This window comes from Plasmodium fragile, assembly GCF_000956335.1.
Source record: "Plasmodium fragile strain nilgiri unplaced genomic scaffold supercont1.16, whole genome shotgun sequence".
Taxonomy (NCBI): Eukaryota; Apicomplexa; class Aconoidasida; order Haemosporida; family Plasmodiidae; genus Plasmodium; species Plasmodium fragile.
In genome coordinates, this window is record NW_012192596.1 from 296,965 (window position 1) to 312,918 (window position 15,954).

General features: G+C 39.4%; 5 protein-coding genes across 5 annotated transcripts; 3 read left to right on the forward strand and 2 right to left on the reverse strand.

Annotated features, from left to right (window-relative positions):
• Positions 1-1,263: 1,263 nt before the first annotated feature.
• AK88_01824 (uncharacterized protein) lies at positions 1,264-1,804 on the reverse strand (the record flags this gene model as incomplete). The annotated part of the gene is made up of 2 exons (XM_012479459.1): positions 1,264-1,359; positions 1,502-1,804. The coding sequence occupies 2 exons, from the start codon at positions 1,802-1,804 to the stop codon at positions 1,264-1,266; spliced, it is 399 nt and encodes a 132-aa protein (XP_012334882.1).
• A 2,660-nt stretch (positions 1,805-4,464) lies between these two features.
• Positions 4,465-5,003, forward strand: AK88_01825 (cytochrome c; the record flags this gene model as incomplete). The annotated part of the gene is made up of 2 exons (XM_012479460.1): positions 4,465-4,573; positions 4,759-5,003. 2 exons carry the CDS (start codon positions 4,465-4,467, stop codon positions 5,001-5,003), a joined length of 354 nt encoding a protein of 117 aa, XP_012334883.1.
• Positions 5,004-6,098: 1,095 nt separating this feature from the next.
• Positions 6,099-6,828, reverse strand: AK88_01826 (uncharacterized protein; the record flags this gene model as incomplete). Its single annotated transcript, XM_012479461.1, has 2 exons — positions 6,099-6,189; positions 6,404-6,828. The coding sequence occupies 2 exons, from the start codon at positions 6,826-6,828 to the stop codon at positions 6,099-6,101; spliced, it is 516 nt and encodes a 171-aa protein (XP_012334884.1).
• Positions 6,829-8,369: 1,541 nt separating this feature from the next.
• Positions 8,370-9,266, forward strand: AK88_01827 (uncharacterized protein; the record flags this gene model as incomplete). Its single annotated transcript, XM_012479462.1, has 1 exon — positions 8,370-9,266. One exon carries the CDS (start codon positions 8,370-8,372, stop codon positions 9,264-9,266), a length of 897 nt encoding a protein of 298 aa, XP_012334885.1.
• An 830-nt stretch (positions 9,267-10,096) lies between these two features.
• Positions 10,097-14,984, forward strand: AK88_01828 (uncharacterized protein; the record flags this gene model as incomplete). The annotated part of the gene is made up of 2 exons (XM_012479463.1): positions 10,097-10,108; positions 10,293-14,984. The coding sequence occupies 2 exons, from the start codon at positions 10,097-10,099 to the stop codon at positions 14,982-14,984; spliced, it is 4,704 nt and encodes a 1,567-aa protein (XP_012334886.1).
• Positions 14,985-15,954: the final 970 nt, after the last annotated feature.

Here is a 15,954-nt window from a genome sequence, read left to right on the forward strand (position 1 = left end):
TTTATCATGCAACTTTTTTTTTTTTTTTTTTTTTTTGATGTTTTTCCAGCTCGCAAAATTTTAAACTTTTTTTTTTTTTTTTTTTTTTTTTTTTCTTGTAAATAGCTATATTTTTTCTCAAAAATGGCTATTTATTTTTCTTTTATTGGCTAGCTGAATGAATTTTCCCATTAATTGCCTTTCCTGTTCAGGCATTTTCGTTGTCACTTCCAGCGCATCATTTGAACATAAGAAAATAGTGTGCAACAACAAATAATTCGGAGGAAGACAGCTATATTGGAAAATAAAAATAAAAAAAATATATAAATAAATGCATATGCTTCCACATAGAACACATATCGCTCCGATTTTTTCCTTATTATACAAACGAATGTGACAAAAGGGAAGGCGCTCATTTTGGATAAACTAAGTTTTACTCGAAAAATAAATCCGATCACATTTTGTTTTTGCTCATTTGACACCTTTTAAGCAATAATGAGTTAGGTACAGCCACGTGTAGGTAAACGTGGTGGCAAATTGGTTACATGGAGAAATTTCATTTTGCATACATTTATGCAAATGAACATATAACCACTTGTCTAAAATGTAACTTGAGGTTGCCCAGAACCGTTGCTAGTATGCATCATTTTGACCGTGTCTCAATTAGCCTTTTTTGGAGAATATTTAAAACAATATCGCTAAATTGTTATGGGAGGATTTTTTTTTTTTTCATTCTATATGAAGAAAAGAGGTTGTTCCCGAAAAAACGTATCATCACATGCCACTTCATTTTGTTGAAATTTCTATTGGGGCATAACCGAATGTATGCAGAGTTGCTTTTTGAATTTAAGTCAGCTTTGGAAAGTGAAATCAAGAATGCTCATACGGTTGCGTTAAAGAAAAAGTGGACAAGCTAGCGTATATGAGAAACGGTATGTGCATGTGGGAACATGTGTTTGCATTAGCTGTGAATAGCGAAACGTTTCACATTTTTCTGTGTGAAGTGTTCATACATATATATGGACATATACCATTTCGCAAAATAAGCACTTTCGACAATGCGGTATGCTTAAAACAGGGAACAACATATGGAGCGGTTTGGGTGCTAGAAAGTGTTCACGCTGACTCTACTAAGTGTAACATATGTGTCCACATTTTTCGCCACATTTTCTTTTTCGCGTGGCTTTAACTCCTCTTGTTTTTGCTTTCACCATATTTAAACTCTCAATCTGTGGTGTAACTTCTTTGTAGTAACCTAGTTTGTTGTCTGTGTCTTTTCTTCCATCAGCAGCACCACATGAAACTTTTTTTTCTAGCTTTTTTAATTATGGGCTCAAGGTACTGCACAACGTGGTCCTTCATGAGATAGTAGGGTTGAAACTGGGTGGAGTAAATGGTGAAGAGGTAAAGCAGATAAGAGGTGAAAATGGTGAAAAGTTGAAAAAGCGAAAACGAACAAATATGCACAGATGCACCCCATTGGCGAAATCGTAGGAACGTGCAATTTCTTACACAATTTTACCTGTGGTGCCGAGAATAAACTTTTGTCAAAGGTAAAATTGGAAAAATCCTGTGAATTGTTTGGTTCTTCGGATGTATTATTTGCGTTTTCACCGGTAGGATCTGCTTCATTTTGTTCATTTAGTATATCAGATGATTCGGCCTCATTTTTATCGTCCTCCTCTTTGTCTTGGCCATTTTCTAGATTATTTTCGTCACTTTGGTTTTCTGGATTAGTATCAGGGTTTTCGTTCTCCGACGTGACTTCATCGTTTTCGTTGAGTTCTTCAACGGCTTCAAAATTTTCGTCAGCACTATCATCCATTTTTTCTTAAATTACACTTATGTATGCTATTTATCATGCAACTTTTTTTTTTTTTTTTTTTTTTGATGTATACTCAGCTAGCAATACTGTAAAACTGTTCCCCTATTTCTTTATCTGTACTTCTTCCTCTTTGTAGTTCATTTTTTTATTCCTTAACGTGAAATAAAAGAAAAACTTCTGAAGGTGTGTGCTTTTTCGTGTGTGTCTACACATATGGCGTTTTAAAGAGAAATCCTCCTTACGCATTTTTTTTTTTTTTTTTTTTTTCTTACTCCTTATGAAGGTTCAATTATATCTTTTCATTATGTCACATTGCACTTTTTTCGCATTATTTCGTATTTTCGTCTATTTTGAAAACATTATTCTCGTCTTATTTTGTTCCATCAAATACCACATGGTATAGGCATGTGGGACAGATGAATAAGATGTGTGTTCTCAATAATTCGTGTACTCCTATTTGAGGAGGATCTTAAATTAACACCGATATAAGAACTGACTTTTAATGATCCAATTGTTTCTGTCCGATGTTTTTGTCGTTATGGATGTCTTATTAGGGATACATGAAGGGGTCTTGAGCCTTTGAATATAATTTTACTGCCTGCTGAAATTAATCATTATTGAGTGAACTGTCAAGATAAATTTTTCATGTTTCTTTTTTTTGGCACTTTTCACTTAAAAAATATGTATTTGAAATTTTACGAAGAGGGCACCTTCCGAGGGGAGCCCACTGCAAAATTTTTACGCTGTTATAGAGACATTTTTTCAGAAACGTTTTCGTTACATTTGCGCCAAGTGTTCGTTTTGTCTACACGCGCAGGGGTTAACCTTTGAGAGGATGTGTGTTCATGGCAACAAAGATTGATCGGGAGCTGCCGAGCTATCATTATTTCTCCATCATATTGTTAGTGATTTAATGAATAATGGAGCTAATGTTTTTAGATAGCGTTCACGGCATGTTTTTTTTTTGTCGACAAGTTATCCGTTTTATTACCCTTTGGTTAAGTTTTTTTTTTTTTTTCACCACTTGTTGGGAAGGGACTTAATTGGAAGGAATGGAAAGGTGTAACAATGCGGGGTGATCAGAATGCGCACAGGAGTGAATTTTTTGTGCCGCTTTACCGCTTGAGGGGAGGGAGGCAGTGCAATCCGTTACGGGCTTTGTAATCGTTGTGGGCGTAAGATATATGTCTATATGCAGTTTGTTCAAATGGCTGTATTCTCTTCCTCTTTTAAAGGTTCATATGCAAAATGTGAAAACCTTTACATGAATGAAATTAGTTTCACACTTTTTCTTATTCCATTTTGTGAGGAAAAACGTGGGACAATACAATTCAAATATTATGTACACGTTTTCTTTCTGTTTCACCCCTTTTTTTGGTATAAATAAGTACCCTCTGTTTATGTCATTTTTGTCCAACTGAAATTTAATTGTTGTAGGTGGAATCGTACAATTGTGCATTTGATCCATTGTGTGGCATTGGAGGCGGGGGAACATAAAAAAATTCCACAAAAATTACATTTGCACAGTGCGCTCCATTTCAGTATTAAAAGTGATGACACGACATGGTAAATTGCGAAATAAGAACACCTGTGTGAGAATTTAATAGTATCAATTTTTTTTTCTTTCCATTTAATGTTCTACAAAAGGAGGGTGCAATTTTGCACATGATCCGTGTTCCACTGTAACCCTTGCAACATGAGCGCAAGTATACATAAAGTGTACGTTTATGCGTTTATTATGTTTGTTCCGTTATGCATATGTTCTTCTTCATGAATGGCTGTATTGACCAATTCCACCCCTACGAAATACTCAGTTGCGCGCGCATAAATATGGGAAAAGGAGCAGAGTACCATTTGGCCTGTGCGGCAAGAACGCCTACCGTGGCGGAGAAGTTTGCACAATGTTAAAACAAAAAAGGTTTGTAAAAGGTACAAAACGCTCTCTACATATTTATGCACAGTTCAGCAAGTGTGAACATGTACATTTCTCACGTGTTTTTTTTGTTTTTTTTTTTTTTTTTTTTTTTTTTTTACAAAATGTACATAATAGTAAAGATTAATATATGTGCTAGTTTTAAGAAAAAACAGTATTTCTTCCTTTAGAAATATTATCCATTAGATCTACCAGTAAAACGAAAATGCTTCTCCACGCATTTAAAATGAACTTGACAAGTTAATATCATTTATACATTTTTGCACCCCAAGCTGTCAATACTTGAATGTACGTGTACGCGAAGGAACGCATATGTATGTTTGTATGTAGGCTATATCCCCCCAGTCAACCTCTTAAAATCGCCAAAGGAGCTTATAACAACATAAGCGAAACCGCGCGTAATGAACGCAACAGGTATGCATGAGATAATAGGGCAAACGAAACACAACAGTTGGAAGCTACGCCAATAAATGAAAAAATCACGAATCTAAAGGGAACGTTGTTTGCGCACATAGCGAGTACTTTTGTGGCACACACCAGTTCGCATATGTACATCCTTTTTTATGCTTAATTTTTTTTTTTTTACCAGATCATTTTTTAATGACATATTACCAACCAGCGTCGGCCCCATTGTAGAATTTTCCCCCGATTTAAGCGCACAACTTTTTAACCCTAATTGCGCATTCGTGCCTAATTAAAAAATTTTCCCTTTGAAAACAGCACAACCATGTCTCAAATAAGGCCGGAACCAAAAGTAGACGTTCCTGAGGGTGACTACAAAAAGGGTGCCAAGCTTTTTAAGGCCAAGTGTGCGCAATGCCACACCATAAATAAAGGTAAGGGGAGATAGCTATCCGTTTATTGTGTGTACCTGCATTTGTGTGTATGGTAGAGGCGTGTACATCCCCGTGAGAGTGAAGTTGTGCTCATTCCCGGACACCCTCCAACAGCACCTGTGTGTGTATCATGCGTATTTATTTATTTATTCATTTATTTCCCCTTTCACCATTTGCTTAAAAAGGTGGAGCGGTAAAGCAGGGCCCTAACCTACACGGATTCTACGGAAGAAAATCTGGAGACTCGGATTTCCCATTTTCGGATGCAAATAAAAACTCGGGCATTATCTGGTCCGACAAGCATTTGTATGAATATCTACTGAACCCTAAGGTATATATCCCAGGAACGAAAATGATTTTTGCTGGAATTAAGAAGGAAAAGGAAAGAGCAGATTTGATTGAATACTTGAAGAAGGCATCCTCGGAGTGACGCGGGCAGGTGCTGAAATGGGCAGATGCAAAAGATATAAAATGAGTTGAACGTACGTTTTGGGTGTGAACGAGGGACACGTATCAATTTGTATCATCTGCTCAGGTGGTGGAACGGCCCACTCGCTCACGTCGCGTTATACAGAGTGTAACGGGCCATTTGTGTCGTGCGTTTTAACATGCCGTTAACGTCGTCGACAGAGTAGCAGGGTTTCGTTTCCCTACATTTCGCTGCGTCTGTTTGTGGACACCCCTACCAAATTGAGGGAAGGAAAAGCCACATATAAGGAACGCAGCGAAATGGTGAACAAACATCGAAAAAAACAGCGAAAAACGAAACGGATAGTCGTGTTAACCGCACAAGTGGTGAACGGAGCGTGGACGGTAGTTCCATCCCCAGTTTTACCTCCTAAAAGGACCACCTATCTCGCAGCAGAGTAAGCACAATGAAGCGGACACATAATATCTGCACATATGTATAGCTGTTTCATGTACTTATTGTTGCTTCCCATTTTTTTTTTTTTTTTTTTTTTCTCATTCCTTTTTCACGATTGACACATTTTTGGGTTAATGTATGTTTCTTGTGTATATACACATTCGTGTGGCATGTGTAAATTGAAAAATGTGAAAATCGTGTTGCTTTAAAATGACAAAGTAACAGATACGCCGTTACCGCTTGTTTTATTTACATAACTTTTTTTTTTTTTTAAAATATTTTAAAAAGTTACCGTGTTGGATTAGTGATATGGGTACAAAAAGGGGATGGCAAGGAAGAGTTGAATAGAGCAAAAGTATGTACAAAAACAATGATTGGGAGAGCGAGAGAGAAAAAAAGTGTACTTCCATGGGGAAGGGACACATATGGGGGCGTCTTCCATTGGAAGTGTACGTACACCCAAGATGGCTTCACTATTTTGTTTAAATTATTACTTAGGACAAATGCACATTGCTTAATTGGAACGGCTAGGGTGTGCGTTCCGGGGTGTACAAATAAGGGGGTGGGTGGGGGTGTAATGAAGAGTACTGAGTAAAGGGCGCATGAGTATCCTCTGCTTGTGAAATGAAACATGTGCATCCACAACGATGAGAGGCCAGGCTAGGTGTTGTCCTCTGAGGGGGTATCAGCATTAGATATATGTACCTTCTTCAACAAGTGTAGCATATGCTCAATGTTGTTTTCTTCGCACCTAGGAGGGGCGGGAAAGCGAAACAAATGTTCAGTTGACATTACATACGGGGTAAGGCTAAACACGGAATGGGCGAACTACAAATCGGGGTACGTGGGTAAAACGTATGCAGCGCGTGTCTGTTTTTTTTTTTTTTTGTTTTGTCATGTTGCACACACGGCGGGGTAAAACGGTTGGAGGCGACCCGCTGGAGTGTGCACTCATATGGACCTACTTTTTCTCCCCATAGTTCATAATAACGTAGAGGTCCACAAAATTAACGCAGTTGATATCGATCATCTGTATTTTTTCCTTCTTATCCAAATTGTACATATTTATTTCTTTAAAAAAATGAACAATTTTGTCCGATGTGTTATTGGTCATTTCTTCCAGTTCGTGAGAATCCTTGTTGTAGAATTCCTTTGGTATTAAGTGGGGGCTTGTATCAGCGATGTATTTTTGTATTCCTTTGTAGAGTATTTTATCGGACAGGAGTTTCATAAAATATTTTTCGTACATTTCTTTAAAGGTGTCTTCCTTTTTTAGGATCAGCTTACTGCAGAGGTGCTTGTCTATTTGCTTGGCGTACTCCAGCTCCTTCTTGATGACCAGAAAGGCCTCGAATTTTGTGATAGGTTCGTCTTTCCCGAGGACTTTCATTTTTGCAGTGCGAAAGTAGCAGTGCTATAGTGTTGGCATATGGCATCATTAGCGTAATGATTTGCTTGGCTGCTACCAGCACTTTCACCCCCGTGTGTTTAATCACGCAGGTGGCTACGTTTGGCGACCCTTGAGGGAAGCAGAATTTCTTACACAATCCATTTGGCTGAGCAACATATGAGAGAAAAAAAAAATATATATATATAAAAATAATATCTTGCCCTTTACGTATCACTTTTTGTACTGCTTCAGTTGAGTCAGTTCTGACCAATTTTAGGTTACACAAGGGCAGCAACATGCGGAGAGGGTCCGTGGTCGATACATTGGAGTATGACCTATGCAGAAAATGCGCATGCGGGAGACAGTGCACGTCTGTGTTTACATGTTTTGTTTCACGTGCACTCGATTTACTTTTTCGGCATGGGGGTGTGCCTTCAAGTGAGTGGGTAACTGGGCAGAAGAGCGAATTGGTTTCTTCATAAACATATTTCTTTATTTGTATAATACACAAGGTGCAACAGTACATTTTAATACTTACCACCATTTAGGGGGTGCGGATTGGGGGATCTACTTTTTCTTTGTGTCGCTTCATTCGGTATACGCTGATAAAGCCTTTCCGTTCTCTGTTTATAGCTCCATTGACGTGAAGCGGCTGCCATTTTTTGAGCACCGCGTACGTGGGCCAAAAAAAAATATATTTCCGGCACTCTCTCTCCCTATGCACATCAATTGACGACACCGGTAGCGGGATTAATTTTTCTGCCTCTTCACATAGTGGCCGCATTAAATTGCAGATAAAAATTTAGCCGCTTCTTTGTTTGCGTATGCGTTTTATTTATGGCACCACTCTAACCGGTGTACATGCACTGCTTATAAAAAATGCTCTTTTATATCACGTGCCCTTTTTGTATGTAGCCCCCACTGGGGCGTTAAGGAAGTGGGATATTAAATCTTCACCCACGCCGTGGATCGTTGGGGCGACATGAAATTTTTTTTTACTTTTTTGGCCAAGTTGATTTTGCAGTTCCATATTGGAGGATACAAATAGGGGTGTACCTTTGCAAAAGTTATAAATTAAAAGGGGAGGCAAAAAAAAAAAAAAAAAAAAAAAAACATATTCTTAAAGGCATCTTTAAGTAAGCCACTTCCCCCCCATGAGAAGGCTAACCAAGCCAAAATGACTCATTTTCCCCTGTCATTCAATCCTACATAATTCGAAAAGCTGAAAGCGTCACGTAAATAGAGGACGTCCTGCAGCGTGTTTCATTGGTGTATATATCATATGTTTTGTAGTTACATAACCTCCAAAAAAGGGTTGTACTTTACACGTGTATGTAACGTTTGCTCCTATTTTGACCACTTGAATAAATTTTATTTGGAGAAAAGTGACCCAACATCATTTATACGGAAAACACACAGGGGTGCTGTGAATATATATATCCTGAGCGCGAGGTCAGATTGAGTAGGGAGATTTAATATTTTTTTTTTTTTTTTATTTTATTTTATTTTTCGAAAGAAAAATTCCCGAATGAATAAACAAAATGGTTTTAATCAAAGTACAGAATAACGAAGGAAAAACTGTGAACGAAGGGAAATTCAATCCCTTTTGTTTTGTCCTTTATGGAGACATCCAATATGGAATGATCAGGGCAAATCACGGATGGTATGAAGAGAGGAAATTACTTAAAGAGGCCATCACGAAAACGAACAAAATAAAACCATCCTTTGTCATAACAATGGGAGACTTGGCAAATAAATTCCCCATTGATGATTTACAAGTTGCGCAATTTAATGATTTAAAATCTGATTTCGAACAATTGGATAAGTCCATCGATTTGTATGTTTTTTGTGGAAACCATGACGTTGGAAATGAACCAACACACGAGACAATTCAGAATTTTGAGCATTTTTGGGGAGACACATACTACAGTTATATTTACAATAATTGCGGCTTCATCGTTTTAAATTCTGCCGTTTTTTTTAACGATACACATGTAGCAGATTTGAAAGAGAAACAATTTTTATGGCTGGAAGAAACTTTAAAAAAAATGGTTGCAAAAAATGTGAAGCATAAGTTTTTATTTTTACATCATGCACTTATGTATGACGATATTGAGGAAGACGAAAATATTGGTCTCATATATGGTGAAAAATTTCACAACTATTCAGAGAAAAATAAATTTCACATAAGGAAGGAATGCAGAATGGTTATCTACGACATGTTAAAAAAATACAAAGTCAGTCATGTGTTTTGTGCTCATTTGCATGCCAATAGGGAGAAGAACATCGATGCCAATATAAAACAAATAACGATTTCCGCTGTGGGCATGCAGGCTGCAGATGATCAATCTGGTCTCATGGTTGTCCAAGTATCTGAAGAGGGCGTGGATTATAAGTACTACCCATTCGAGTTCGTGCCGAGTTTTGTAAAAGTTTAGTCGCGGGAAGAATGCCCATTTTGCGAAAGGGGTGTATAATGCTTAGTATTGTTTTTGGTCAGCAGCATTGGGAGTATTATTTTCCCCGATGTAGAGCCACTCCGCTGCGCGGGTGTGTAAACATGTTTTGTCTTTAAGCTGACTTTTCCGAAAGAAGGGGAAGGAGTGTTCCCTGCAGTTTTTATTTTCCCTCCCCAGTTTGAAGCCCCTTCTTATCTTTTAAATGCTTTCCTTCGTTTTAAAAAGGCACGCCGCTTTCTCCCCCCGGACGTACACTGAGCGCACGGGGCGCAGCTTTGGAGGGAGAAGCGGATTAGTGCCTATCCGTTTTTTCCAAAGTGTGCATTTGATTGGGGGGTTCCGGCAGGTATTATTTGCGCGGGCTCCACCCCCCCCTGCACGTTTCGGCGTGCATATTTTTTTCCGCGCTCGTTTCATTGTGCACATTTTTTTCTGCTCACATTTTGTTGCGCGCATTTTGAGGCCTCAACAATTTTATCTCTACGTATCATTGAACAAAAAGAAAAATTTTCGACAATCTCAAAACGGAAATGAAAAAAAAAAAAAAAATAATAATAATTGTACTTCAAAATAAAATTCGTCCTTTTATATTTTCACAGCACGACTGAAGTGCCGCTTGTGGAAGTAGACACGTGACGCGGTAGTCCGTGCTGCTTCGCGAGTGATTACGATAATCCACGTGCAGTTGGACAGGGCTAAATATAGCTAAGCATGGATGCAAGCATGCCAATTTGTTAAAGTTCAGTGCTAATCCCCTGTTTTGTGATCCTGCCTTGAAAGGAACCTTTTCACCCATGGCAGTCCGCACCATGGTGGATCATGTACTGGCTGAGAAAATACGAAACAAAAAAAAAAAGAAAAAAAAGCATGAACGTTGAAGAATGCCAGCGAGTCGCATACCTAACCCTGCTGGTTCAGACACTCCAACTGTGCAACAGTAGGAGATAATACATATGTAGGACCACCTCCTATTCATCCTCTCCCCACCAAACATTAAAACTTCAGGAGAATGTGAAGCTGAAAAGGATAAACGAAAAACTCCTGTCCTTGCTGAATAAGTACAGGTGTGCATATTTGATGTCTGTCGATGTTGTAAACTTTTACGAAGATGTAATCAGAAGGAGATGCAAAGAAAGTGGAGGGAAGGATCTTCTGGAGGGACTGAAGAAGAGGAAGCAGTTGAATGACATATGGGAGGAAGAAGTAGTCATAAGGAAGAAATTAAAAATGAAGTTACCCAGGCATGAAGCGTCTATTGACGTGTCACAGAGTGGAGGCATTGTAGAGGGTGTAGACAGTGCGGGGAGCATTTCCCCCATGTTGGGAAGGGGGGAAGAGTGCAGTGATGAGAGGGATAGTTCGGGGGATACGCACGCAGATATACCCAACGCCCCACACACGATTCACAACCAAGGGAATCAGTCCGTTCATGGGAGCTCCAATGCCATCATCCACGAAAGAAACAAATCGAACTACGTAAACCTTGGGGCTCTAGACTTCAGTGCATACAAAGAAGACTCTGAAGGTTACGTAAAGTACTTCGAAAAGAAGAAAACACAATTGAGCAATGATAAGGGGAACACAGAACCCAGTTACAACAACGCTGGTAGACAGTTACACCAGTCTGAGTTCAGAAAACGACCTCTCTTAAACCAGTCTGTATATGGGTCAAAACAGAGCGTAATTAAAGCCTCTTTGAATAGGGATCTTCCATTTAGCCATAAACGCATATACATGGACAAGCACCACAAATTTCAGGGCGCCAAGAAGGAAGATATTCTCACTAACAGGAGTGTGTATGTTAGTAGTGGCAGTGGTATTGGTAGTGGCATCGGGATGAGTAACTTGTTGGGTAAAAATGTGGGAGTTCCAAGAAACTTTGTAAAAAATGAACTACACAAAGGGGGGTTGATTGCGCCGTCCCATAGGCCAATAAGTAACTTGAATAAAAGCGTTTATGTAGACACAAAAGGGGCACACAACAGAGGCAGTAATTTAAGTGAAGGACTGAGTAGCACCAACAAGGCTACACTGCTAAGTAGGGATAATTTGAAAAAGGGTGAGAGTTCTCTAAGCAAAAAGGCCAGCATGGTGAGCAGGCCGCACGGGTTGCAAAGTAGCGTTTACGTGAAGAGGATGAATTCGACTATCGGGGGTAGCGGTGGTGGAAGCGGTCACGGTGGCAGTAGTGGTGGTCCCATCAGCTTTTCCCCCCCGCATGCCAGCAAGGGCGGCCCAAACAAAAGCGTGTACATGAGAAGCAGCACACTCATGATTGGCAACAAAAAGAGGAAAACAAGCGAATGGGGAGAAAATTACAAATGTTCGTCGGCGAACGATAAGGTTAAAGTTGAAGGGAAAGTCACTCACTTGCACGATGGGGTGGTGGCTCAGGGGGATAAGACGTCTAGCACAGATGGTTGCATCGAGGAGGAAAATAACCTCGATGGGACTCTAGGGGAAGAAAGGATAAAAGAAAGTCCTAACATGGTGACACATTTTCACATTCCATATGAACCATTAACTTTGGAAAATGTTGAGCTCCTAATGGGGAGCGAAATTATTGATGCAGAGGATGCCTGTGGTGGTTGTGCACACGGGGATAATCAAAAGGGAGATGGAAGAAAGGATGACGGGGTTCACATAAGTTCAGTAGAAAACGGAAAACATGGAGAACACTATACTAAGTGGGGTCCAGTCAGTATAGAAGGTTACTCAGGTGTTGTATCTTATAAGAAGGAAGCATATTCCACATTGGCGCAGAAAGATGAGGAGAAGAGTTCCCTTCATATAGGGGAGACAAACCTTGTTGCGGATAACACGGATAGATACTCGAATGAGAGGAATGCACACTCGGGGGAGGAGAATTTGAGTATGAATCGTACCTCATTACTGGGGAGAGAAGGAATCATCTCGTCAGGTGAGCGCACTAACGGACTAGATAAGGTTCACCATGTGGAGGGAAGCAACATGAAGGAGGATAACTCAGGCATGGAGAGACAGAATAAAAACGATCACATACAACCTCCTAGCCACCACACGGGTAGTGACAAAATGGTTGGTCTAAAGAATGAGCAGTGTGGAGAGGAGGCAGGAGTGTCGCACATAAATGGGGGAGAATCGAGGCGTGGAAAGATCAGAGCCGTTGAAAGTGACCAAATGGGGAGAGCAAAACAGACAAGCAGTGAAATGCCCCTACCATTTCAGAATATTATTTTTAGTATAAATGACGAAATTAAAAGGAAGTTACAAGGAGCGTCTGAAAAAGGTGCAATTTTAAGTGCATCAAAATGTAAAGAATCAAATACAAGTGGGAGCAATTCTACATTTGCAAAATCATTGAAGAGGAATTTCCTGCCATGTGAAGGAGAGAAGAGGAATGCAGGGGTGGAAATAGAAAAGAGTGTTAATAACAACAGAGCGAATCTGCACATACAAATGAGTAGCACTGTAGGGTACGTTTCCCTCGACATGGTCGAACTTGATAAAGCTATGTACGAAGGCCTGTTGAGTTGCAAAGACGTGGAAGGAAGTTTCATTCCAAGTGAGGAAAACATAAAAGATATAGCCATGTACGATGAAATTCTCAAGGGGGAAGCAAAAGGTAATAGTAATGTTCTTTCCCAGTACAGCATAAATAATTGCACTCAATTAGGGTTTAGTAGAAGGGGCCAAATTAGTTTATTCAAATCGTCTGAAGAGGTTAAAAATGAAATGATGGGATTTTTAGGAGTATCCATTTTTTATTCTGTCAATGTGGAATCCCTCCTTCCATCAATTTCGTTAGTGAATGATGAAAAACTAGCATTGTGGTTTACCAGAAAGATAAGAGAAAAACATGTGAAGAAAAATGTCTTAGCCAAATCGTACTGTAGGAATAATAACCCCTTTGGGGGAAGAATCAAAAAGAGGTTGAGCTTTATGGGTTACTTCACGCAGCCAGTGACCATCATGTTGTGCTCTTTGAAACGACAGAGTGAGTTTAAGAATTTGAAGAAAATAGTTTCGGCTGTTGTTCTCTGCACATGCGATTCTACCACGTTAGAAAAAATTTTGCACACCATACCAGAAGCGAGTAGCAAAAATTTTGGTCTCTGGACAGAGGCCTTGCATAGGCTGGAAAGCCAGCTGGGGCCGAAGAGGAAAAGGAGTATAATTCGAAATCTGTTGCGAGAAGGAGGGGGGGAAGGTGAACGGAAAGACGCCGCAAGGGGAGGTGTGGGTCTGGTGAATCCACGTGACAGTGACCTGTACATTGAGGACTCTGAGTCAGATGACAACGACGAGGATGACGACCAAACGGGAAGGAAAAAGAAGAACGATGACCAATTTGAGTTGAAGACGTACGATTTTATGAAGGGAATGAATACCTACGATGGTTGTCTAAGTGATTCATTTTCCTCTAAAGGGGTGGAACAGTTAGACAGTGCAACAGACATACCCGTGTCTTCTTCCCGAGAAGACCTCACCCAAGAGAAGAAAAATGAAGAAAATTTCGAAACTTATGAAGATGAAGAATTCTGCCTGTTCATATGTACCATCCCAAATGCTCATAAGAGGTGTCGCTATCTGCTGCTGATTGAGAATTTTAATTTTATTTATGACGATCTGCTAAAGCATATTCATAACAAGTTAATGAGCATAGAGGTGATAGCAAGTAAGCATATGCTCTTGAAGCAGCTTTTCTCCAACATTTTGTTTTTGTGTAATTGGTTAAATGAGCCGAGGAGGTATCGATGGTTTCAGTGGGACACGGTTGTGAAGAAGGTAGAAATGCTTCATGGGTATTTAGAAAATGGGAGAATATCTAGGGATAGATGTATGCTGCTTCTTCTGGCGGAACACACAGGGGAAATTTTCAGCGACAAGGAATTGTACGAGTTGAAGAAGGTTAGCAGGTTTCACTTAAAGGACCTTTACGACAGATCCATCGACTTTATTAACACTTTCCTGGAGTTACGTGGAGAAATGAACACAGCTGAGTTTGCCCGCAGCTGTTGTGTGGGGGAAGCGACGGGGGAGGTTGAGGCAGAAGAGGCTATGGGAAACTTCCTCAAGGACAAATTTCTCGAAAAGGTGCACGATTTTGTAGAAAAAGTATACGGGAAGATGCTCCTAATAATTTCGCGCCTAGTCCTACTGATAAAGCAATACTTAACACTTATAATATGGTTAGGAGACATCAGGCCATTCTACCCTCTCTTTAGTTACGTGGATGAAACGAGGAAGGTGAAATACTCACAGGATTTGTTTGTAAATTTAGTGGCCTTCTTTGAGTCCTACAATAAGTATATTAATATCATCCACAAGGATAACGAAATGGGTAAGAACAACGAAAGGAACAGACACGCACTGTTAGATGGTGATGCGGGCAGCTGTTCTTTCCGACCTGGGTTTTATTCTCCCACTTTAGATGATGCATCTATGGAGGTGGAAAGGAAAGTGTGTGGAACGTACGGATTAGAACATACCTGTGCAGGCAGAAAGGCGGTTAACAACTTGTATGGCGATTCTGTTGTCGACTCCTCCAAAGTGTTAAAAAACACAGAGGTTAAAAAGAGAAAATCGCTAACGAACACCGTAGATTATGCATGCGAAGTGAAACGGAAAAGCGTCGAAAAGGAAAAGAGACGCAGATCTGTTAGGAGGATAAGTTTCGAAAAAACGTGTGAGGCGGAATTTCAACTGTCCGATTGATTTGTGGTGCCGCGGTGAAAACCTTTCTGTGTAGCCTTTCACTTTGATAACCTTGTTTTAGTGATGTTTTAATGCTTTTTTTTTTTTTTTTTTTTGTTTGTGCAAAACGGTTACTGTCGCTGTTGCCGCGTGGTGTGGACATATTGCTTCTTCCTTTTTTGCACCACCATCTCCCCTATGGATAGTCAAAGTAACATTTTTTAAAAAAAAAAACAAAAAGGTGAAGTTAAGTCCATGCTTATGAATCAGTGCTATTATACACACGCGTTGTATACGAAAATGTGTCTACCACATTTCAAAGCCCTTTAAATGACCAATAAAGGAAGGGCTAAAAATGTGGGGAAATTGGAGGAAATACGGTGTGAAAAGTGGAGAAGTGTGCTGGAAAAGTGGTGGGTTAACATTGCAAAAAAAAAAAAAATAATGTATTCCAAAATGAATTGTGTACTGTTTCGCAATGTTATGTTAGCATTTTGAAAGGCCACATAACACACAGACATAAAACAAAAAAAAAAAAAAAAATGATTTTGCTAATTTGATTCTTGAGGGAAAAGTACACTTTCTCATTTGTAACGCCTTTGGATGAGCATGAGTATCCTTCGCCCAACTAACAACACGTAGTGTCCTAGTATATGAATAACGCACTTTACGGCACTATTATTTGGGCGTTTTTTTTTTTTTTTTTTTTTAAACTAGCATGTCATTTTGCACACTTTTGAGGGCTAGAAAAACTTGGCACAGCTCTTTTCTATATTTATTTTGTACCCAAATAAATTAATAATTTTAGTTAATCAAATTAAGTATGAGCTCATTGTATCATTCGCGTTTAAACGAAGAAATGTGTAGTTTGTTTTTATAACAACCTCGCAGTGATACGTTACGTTTTTATATCGCTTTCTTCTGATTGTCAAGCTCGCCTTTTGCTCCCAATTTTTTTTTTTTTTTTTTTTTTTTTTTTTTTTTTTTTTTT